General features: G+C 37.1%; 2 protein-coding genes across 3 annotated transcripts; one reads left to right on the top strand and one right to left on the bottom strand.

Moving 5' to 3' along the window:
• Positions 1 to 810: 810 nt before the first annotated feature.
• On the bottom strand, positions 811 to 6,353 carry LOC106405960 (kinesin-like protein KIN-5D). 2 transcript variants are annotated; one of them, XM_013846527.3, is made up of 23 exons: positions 6,212 to 6,353; positions 5,805 to 6,010; positions 5,606 to 5,735; positions 5,373 to 5,528; positions 4,815 to 5,291; positions 4,637 to 4,734; positions 4,391 to 4,547; positions 4,243 to 4,312; positions 4,062 to 4,138; positions 3,902 to 3,955; positions 3,738 to 3,818; positions 3,553 to 3,664; positions 3,386 to 3,472; positions 3,124 to 3,299; positions 2,891 to 3,052; positions 2,687 to 2,794; positions 2,456 to 2,614; positions 2,296 to 2,379; positions 2,011 to 2,216; positions 1,821 to 1,922; positions 1,625 to 1,734; positions 1,387 to 1,538; positions 811 to 1,274 (listed from the first exon to the last, which is right to left on the bottom strand). In XM_013846527.3, the coding sequence occupies exons 2-23, from the start codon at positions 5,993 to 5,995 to the stop codon at positions 1,035 to 1,037; spliced, it is 3,189 nt and encodes a 1,062-aa protein (XP_013701981.1). In that variant the 5' UTR covers positions 5,996 to 6,010; positions 6,212 to 6,353; the 3' UTR covers positions 811 to 1,034. The 2 variants fall into 2 exon arrangements, with proteins under 2 accessions (XP_013701981.1, XP_013701982.1); XM_013846528.3 differs by lacking the exon at positions 6,212 to 6,353 and adding an exon at positions 6,101 to 6,123.
• Positions 6,040 to 6,320, top strand: LOC111201416. Its single transcript, XM_022693248.1, has 2 exons — positions 6,040 to 6,088; positions 6,214 to 6,320. The coding sequence occupies exons 1-2, from the start codon at positions 6,040 to 6,042 to the stop codon at positions 6,318 to 6,320; spliced, it is 156 nt and encodes a 51-aa protein (XP_022548969.1).
• Positions 6,354 to 8,235: the final 1,882 nt, after the last annotated feature.

Below are 8,235 nucleotides of genomic sequence, written 5' to 3'. Positions count from 1 at the left end.
AAATGGATAACGTCGATACAATAACATACAAAACCGAGTATGAAGGGCTAATGTACTTGAAAGAAGGAATAAGTTAACCGGGCCTCGTGGTCTGGTGGTAAAGGAACCTTGGCTGAGGTGCCCGCCATCACGAGTTCGAGCTTCGGTCACCGGTTGGACGCGGTGGGATAGTTGGACTAAGTGAGAGGTCCGGATATTTAGATTATCAAAAAAAAAAAGGAATAAATTTCAAAATTGTATTTTATGTTTCGGATAGTCAATGGTTTATATCTTTTTGCCTTTTAAAAAAAAACAAATAAAAAAACTGAGAAGCTAAAAGTCTCACCAGAGTCATGTCCACAGCAATTCTCAAATTGCCAACAAATAAGCACATAATGTAATAATTCTGAAATTCTTCACCTGTCTCCGAAACAGCTTCAAGGTACAAAACCCCCATACACCCGAAAGCTTTCAAATGTAAAAGCTAAGCAAAACAGTGAATAATGTACTGACACAAAGATATAGCATTTACAATCACCAAAGCAGGACATATAATTTTGAATCATATTCCTTGTTTCAAGTACATTAGCTCTTCCTACTCGATTTTGTGTCTTATTGTACTAATACAACTACGTTATCTTTCACCAACAGGCAACAAAAATACCCCAAAGTCATCAGTACAACGTTCCACTCAGAATAATTCAGAATACCGATATAGCCATTTATTCTCTCTTGAGCACTTATTTTTTTCTGTTCAATTTTTGTCGAGTTATGATGACAAAAGTAAAACCTAACGGATTTGCTTGTAATTATAATTGACGACTCGTAATCTTACTGATTCAGAAAATAATTTCCTTTGGTTCCGGCTAATAAACAATACAAATAAATAAACAAATAAAAATATAATGTAAGCTTTTATAAATTCCTCAAACCAAACCTCCATGAAGAAAATACGTTACTTTTTTACCTGTAATGCAACAATACTCTCTCTGTACAGTAAGACGCCAAATAATAACCTTCTATTGGGCTTCTGAAAAACCAATCCTCTTGGCGTGTCAGTTTACAGCAGAGAGGGGAGATCTTGAGTCCGACACGGCTGCTTCGTAAAGAGAGGAAGCACGTATAAGGTGTTGTTGCTGCTGCTTTGCATCACCATTGGCCTGCTTAAACAGTTTACCATCTTGAAACGCTCTCAGTAACTCGTCAGATGCTGGAGTTCTAAGTTCCTCAATGGACTCAATGCTCGGTATCTCGATTGCTCTTTTCCTCGGCGTTGAACACGAAGGTTCATCTACCTGTTTGCATCGAAAAACAACAATTAGAGTGTCACCAGACTCGTTAAAACCACCTACAATGTCTCTGATATGTTGCGGTTCGTCTTGTAATGATTGAAATCTTGAAACTTACTATGTATTCATCAAGAAGACATTTCCCTGCGTTGTCTGTGATCTCTACGATCTTGTGATTGTGATCACTCTTGAGCTCAATCAAGTCTTCGCAGCACGGGATGATCATGGAGTTGATCTTAGCGCATGCATCATTATCGAGTTTCAACGAATCTGACAGAAAAAGGGTAATCTTTCAGCAAAAAAATGAAGCATATTTGATCTATCTCTGTAAGTTCAAAGGAATTAGTAAAACTCACGATCAATGGAAGTAAGAAGGCTGGCGTTAGCAGCATCAAAAACATCAAGAGAGGATGATACAGCGGACGAGAACTGAGAGCGTAGGTTTTCATTGGCGTCCATGCCTCCTCTATGAGAGATATTGAAGTGATAAGTGACTTGAAACAGATCAGAAACGGTGAAAAAAAAGATAAAAGAACTGGTTTCCATTCATACCTAACGATTGAGTCAACAGAAGCTACATTGTTCCGTTCTAGACTGACCAGTGATTCTTGAGCTTTCCTCCATTGATGTGCACTCATCTCTGCCTTCTCCAAGCTACAATTATCCATTGATCATGCATGACAAAAGCTTAGTTCTTGGGACGATATAAATGTTTATGAGCTTTTGAGTTTTGTTTATATACCAATTCAAGAGAACTTCTTGCATCGCCTTCTTCCCACTCTCAACCGCTGAAGTGTCCTGGTGATAGTTCGATTCTGTTTTCACCATGTGAAGGTTCCACTCGGCTTTAATGGAAGATGTTGAATCTTGCATCGTTGACATCTCATGCTGTAGGGTGGTTGTTCTGGTGGATGCGCTCTCGCGTAGATCTTGTACAGCCATTTGGACCTAAAAGAAAATATTAAAGAGTTTCCTCAAAGCCTCAAATCAAATGCCTTTTCTAAGAATTAAAATGCATGCGACTTACAAGGTTTTTCTTCCTAGAATTAGAATTCGCCAGAAGTTCTGCTACTTTCTCTAGCAATTGCCTCTCTTCATTCTTAGCACATTCCTACAAGACAGAGAAAACAACATTAAAGCTTACACAAGAAACTTGCAGCTGCGAATGTGTCAAGAACTGGAATCACCTCAAACTTGTTTTCAAATTCACTCAATTTCCTGTGGTTAACTGTCTGTGCCTCTTCCACTATCCCGGTTAGTTTGGTAGCATGGGTGTCTAGAGTCTTGAAGAACTCCACTGTTACTTTCGAAACTGACCTTGCTGAATCCACGGCTTGTGAATGTGCCTGCACAATACCCAATGTTTCAACCACAATGTCTGATATTAATATTGAAAGGATCATCGAAGATTACTAAACCTTCCGTTGTTGCTGAGCAAATGCGATAAGCTTCTCTTCCTGTTTGTTAAGGCTACTTTGGAGATCTTGTAATAAGATGTCAGCCTCAGAAGCAAAACCCTTGAAAACCTACAAGCGACATCAATGGAAGGAGACTGACTCAGAACAGAGATACCAATGGTATGGTCAATGGTAGAGTTGGATAGTTAAAAGTTCTAAACTTACGTTCTCAAGTTCATGTGAATGTTTGGAAACTTCTGAGTTCAGGCCACCAAATGTTGTCCGAGAGTTTTCATCTAGCTTCACAGCTAGGTTATCAAGAGCTTCGATGCCAGAACCATACACTGACTTCAGTTTTGAAAGTCTCTCACGGAGTTCTTCAGTAGCCTTTACATGAAAAACCAAAGAATGAGACATAGGGTAGGTCAATGAAAACAAAGACACAAAAACAAACTCACCTCAGATTTTGTCGATACAAAGGACTCCATGTCTTCCTCCATGTGTTTTAATTGAACCTCTTGTTGAGTCACAGAAGAAGCCACAGTCTTATGCAATAGCTCAAGCTGTTCTGTGAGCTGTGACTGGAACTTTTGGATGAGACATATGTTTCCATCCTCGATTTTGTCCTTTCTTTCTGCACAGCAAAATAACATTTTATGATCCAGTGAACATCTATCTATCAACAGAAGTTGAAATTTTTGGTCCATGAATCTTTTTTACCTATTTTGGAAAACAAGTTGGAAACATCTGATGCTGCGCTTTCTAGTTCCGTCCGTAGCTGAAAGGCTCGCTCCACAAGTGATTTTTCTTCAAAGTTAGAATAGAAAATGTTATCATCACAATTTCCAACAGCTTTTTTCGTTTTCAGTGAGAAGGCAAAAAAGTACCCGACTTGAGGAGATTAGATATCACAAATTCCTTCTCTTTAATGGTTGCATTCGCCTGTCTGTATTTTTCTTCAAGATCAAACAATGAGTGCTCAGTTTCCTCGAGCTTTTTCTGATATTGGTACAGAGATACATTTAGCTTTTCATGCATATATAGAAAATGTTTAAGAGGAGTTATATTATACCTCAGTTTTGTCAAGTTTCTCACTCAACTCTGCAGTTAAAAGCTTCTGAGCATTGTATAGCTCTTGAAGATCAATTACTTGCTGCAGGACCAACATAAGTGTTATAGAAATATCATGTAAGGTACTAACGGGGGATGTGAAACCAAATGATGCGGATTTCATACCTTGTCCTTTGATTCTGATTGTAGTTCTAATCTTTCTATCTTTTCAGCCATTGCCTGTGATTAAAGCGCAAATGAATAGAGTTACTTTTCACGCTCAGGATTCGAAACGAGGAAGATTTTAGAAAACAAACATTCAGTTCAGAGAAAACAAAAAAAAAACCTTTTTCTCAGCCTCTTCTTGAAGATAACGGTCTTTTGGAATATAAATCCCGTTTTTCTCTCTCGCAGCATATACCTCTAAGAAAATATATATATGAAACGTATTCTCAGCAGATGCAAAATTAAATGCGAATAACACAAAGTAAGGAATGACTTTAAAACCAATACTCAGTAACTCATACCTTGCTTCAGTCTGTCAATCTCAGAGTAGAGATCTTTCATGACCGCAGATTTCATCATCTTCTGGTTGATCTGGAATCAGGAGGAAACTGTTAGAGCCATATTTTTATGCATAAGATAATATTGCGGAAGAACGTCGTTAAACCTCACCTCTGGTTTGTTCTTGATATTCTTGGCGCGATGTGCATAATCCAAAGTGCTTAGAGTCTCTTCTAAACAGTGAATGGAAGGTGAAATTGTGGCGATTACACATGTTTTAGTCTTCCCTCCCAATGAATCCCTCAAGAGCCTTGTCAATTTGCTATCTCTGAACAAAATTCAAAAGCAAAATAGCTGATGTCAAACCTGATTTGAGGACACCAAGGAGACTCCAAACTAGCAACGGATGACTTGTACCTGTAAGGAATATGACCAGAGTGCTCAACAAGCGCGTTAATGACACGGCCAAGAGTAAGTAAACTCTTGTTGATCTCTCCAGCTTCCCTGGCTCGTCCCTGCAACAACCGTTACCAAATTACTCACCACCAGCTTCTAAGACAGCATTGGCATCACAAATATGATTACAATAAGATACCTCTCGTGCACCAGAACGAGAGATGTTCTCGGAACCAGCAAGGTCGACAAGATTGAGTTTCCCACATTTGATCATCTCTTCCCCCTCGGGAGTATTTTCCTTGATGTGAATGGTGATAGAAAATATGGAATGAGAGCGACTACTTTGCTTGTTCAAAAGAGTTTCAGCTGTACGCCTTTTAGCGGAACCTTTCTCCAAGATCTTGTATATCTCATTCGCTGTGCTCACGATCTCTTCTTCCAAGCCACGAACAAAGACACTCCCTTTCCCGTCTTCCATAAGAGCAATCGATTTCTTAGACTTGTCATCAACAAACTTAGTAGTCTCCTCTGGTGCTAAAAGATCTGAAATTTCCTCGTTATATAGTTCTAGGAAGGTGACTTTCATGCTATACTCAGCTCCCTGCGCTTCTAATATGTCGAAAATCTGCTTAACAGCTCTCGGAATAACACCAGCGTCACTCGGGAACTCACCGTTCTACATACAAAAACCGTGTAACTAAGTATCAAAAACCATAGCAGTTGTTACTTGTATATGAATAGCAAAACAAGAAGCAACCTTTTTCCTTGCACCTCCTTCCATGGTATACGTCTTGCCAGTACCGGTCTGACCATATGCAAAGATGGTACAGTTGTAACCCTCAAGTACTTCAAACACAATTGGAGAAATGGCTTGGTCATATAAGTCCTTCTGTTGAGATGCTGGACCAAAGACCTGAGGAGAGTTTAAGAGAGCAAATGAGACAAACACAGAATCAAGAAACATGAGTTTAAGAACTCTGCTGCAACAACCTTGTCGAAAGCAAAATGTCTATCAATGTGCTTTCCAGCAATACTCTGAGTAGCAGAAACTTCTCTACGGTGCTCGTTACATGAAATCACCACGGGTGTATGTAGTCTGGCCTCGTCCTCGCTCAATGGCCTATAAGAAACCGGTGAGAGAGAGAGAGATCAAATAATAATTAAAAAAAAAAAAAAAAAACTCAGATACCTGCAACGCAGAATGACCTGCACATTCACACCCTTTTCTTTATCATTTCTATTGGTTGAAGTTGAGTCAGAAGATCTCGATTCTCTGGCCAATTTATCACTTGATCGTGGTGTCTGAGCTGGAGAGAGAGATACACCACCACCGCCTCTTCTTTGCTGCATCGACTCCGTTCTGCTAAAATTGTCTACCATTTAGGAATCCTCCCCCTGCACAAACAAATCCATCGCATTTGAGTATGGATCCAAGGAAACCAATCAAGCGAGCTAAAGCTACAAAACTAGAAAGTTTTTAGCAACTTATTCATCTATAGTAGTAAATGTATTGCTGAATCCAAAGCTATCTATAGATCTTCATCTCATTCGGATCAAACGATCGAGTTACAAAACGAAGAAACTTTGACGACTTACAGAGAAGGAAAAGGCTCAACAATGGCGGTATTGGGGAGAGAGAGAGAGAGTGTGTGTGTGCTCAAGTGCATTTATTGTTCCTTCTTCTCAAAGCAGAGATGAGAGATGAAGTAATATCATTTCCGTTTTAACGACGTCAGTGACACGGTTTAACCAACCTGATTTCAGTTCCGGTTTGACGAATTAATATTTTCAGTTTTTGTATAGATTACAAAAAATACATTTAAATATTTTTTTACTAATTTGATTAGTTATTTTTATGAAAGCGTATTAGCTGAGACAGAATTGTGAAAATAATCTGGCTTGGTTTAAAATGGTTCTCGGTTAAGTGGTTTATTTTGATCATCACTTTTTGTTTTTATCAACGGCGTCAAATAAATCGTTTACTTGAATTACGCGTAAATCACTAAGCCACTGTTTTCATTCTTTTGTGTTATTAAACTAATACTATTAGATTAGAAGACAATTCTTCTTCTTTTTTTCCTTTTCAAAATTCAGACAGATTAGAAGACAATTTTGTCTTCCCGTTCTAAGGGGAAAAGTTGGAGCCTTTTTAGATTTTATCGACTTAATTTTAAATTAGCTCTGTCCCGTTAACTTAAATTTAAATTTTCAAATTTGAAATTTGAGATATTAGTTAGTAACTAACGGGCTGTTTTTCCTAATTTTCAACTTAAATAATGCGAACCATATATATTTAGAGATTATGGACTAAACCTTAAAATATATATTTTTAAACTCAACCGTTTTATAATTTTGTTTTCAATAGAACAATTGTGCAAACTATGGAAGAAAGACTTACAAGAGATATTCAATATGGTGCAAATAAATCCAGTTGGCGTAGGTCTTTGTAGCACGGTTCAGGTGATGTAGTTAGGCGTAGATCCTCATAAAACAGATAGTATTGTCGGTTGTCGAATCATCTATGTAATCTTTCTCATAAGTGTAATATCATAATAAATCAGCGTTAAAAAAAAAAGACAGTTGTGTAAATCTTTGAAAGGTCAAATGTGGCCATTTAGTGAAATATGACAACGTGGAGTGACATGTCTACATTTCATAGCAAACAAATGTGATTTTCACCTATTCTAACACATCTCCAAAACATTAAAATTAAGATTTACTAACTCTTCAAATTCAATAAACTAATTATGTAAAACCAATTATCTATGTTAGACCACAATTAATGTCCTTGGAATTTGTAGGGGGAAAATGGTTATAGTTTATTAGCCACCAAACCATTGTAAGTATGTACATACAGGTTTGGCAAATATGTATACGTGTATATATATGTGTTGGCAATATGTGATTCTATATGAGCTCTATGTGTTTTTTTTTTTATCAAAGAGCTCTTTTTTTTTTGTCAACCATCAAAGAGCTCTATGTGTGTATATTTAGGAGTGAATAAAGAAGAAACAAAGAAGCTTGAGGGAAACGGAGAAGGAAAGTGGGGTTAAGGAGCATGTGATATGATCCCTCAGCATGTGGTCTTCTTTTTCAACCCTTTTGCTTTCTTTCTCCTCTCTCATTATCAACACACACTCATATGTATATAGTTATATCGATCAGTGTGTGTCAAACTCAATCTCGCACTCGTATCTACGCAGCATCTTTTGGTACCAAAGACATGTGGGGATACTTTATGGATAGTTCTTATATGTTGGAAAAGGTTAGAGATATTATGTTTTTTTGAGCAACTGGTTAGAGATACTATTCAATCAGTAATATATGACTGAATAGTTTTATAATCAACATAACTTATCAAAAAAGTTCACCATTATACAGAAAAAAAAAAGATTAAGTGCAGATATTACATGTAACTCAAAATGAATTTTATTTTCTATATTTTTTTGTTCTTGTTTTTGAAATAAAACTTACAAAAATTATTTAACTCGCTTTTTACATACATATTACTATTATATTCTTAATATTATTTTATCTCTGTAAATGTAAGATTATGTATTCACAAAGCAGTTATTAATATTCTAAAGATTTTGAAGACAAGTTTACTCAATTCAGAGATC

The sequence above is a fragment of the Brassica napus genome, chromosome A1 (genome assembly GCF_020379485.1).
Source record: "Brassica napus cultivar Da-Ae chromosome A1, Da-Ae, whole genome shotgun sequence".
In the NCBI taxonomy this organism is placed as follows: domain Eukaryota; kingdom Viridiplantae; phylum Streptophyta; class Magnoliopsida; order Brassicales; family Brassicaceae; genus Brassica; species Brassica napus.
Note: the sequence above shows the minus strand (reverse complement) of the source record. Positions and strands in the feature narration are given on the sequence as shown.

Coding starts and splice junctions, on each gene's coding strand:
- LOC106405960 (XM_013846527.3), bottom strand. CDS start 5,995: ATGGTAGACAATTTTAGCAGAACGGAGTCGATGCAGCAAAGAAGAGGC. Junction 4,735..4,814: donor CTCGTTCTGGTGCACGAGAG/GTATCTTATTGT, acceptor CGGTTGTTGCAG/GGACGAGCCAGGGAAGCTGG. Junction 3,819..3,901: donor AATCAGAATCAAAGGACAAG/GTATGAAATCCG, acceptor TTGGTCCTGCAG/CAAGTAATTGATCTTCAAGA.
- LOC111201416 (XM_022693248.1), top strand. CDS start 6,040: ATGGATCCAAGGAAACCAATCAAGCGAGCTAAAGCTACAAAACTAGAA. Junction 6,089..6,213: donor TAAAGCTACAAAACTAGAAA/GTTTTTAGCAAC, acceptor GACGACTTACAG/AGAAGGAAAAGGCTCAACAA.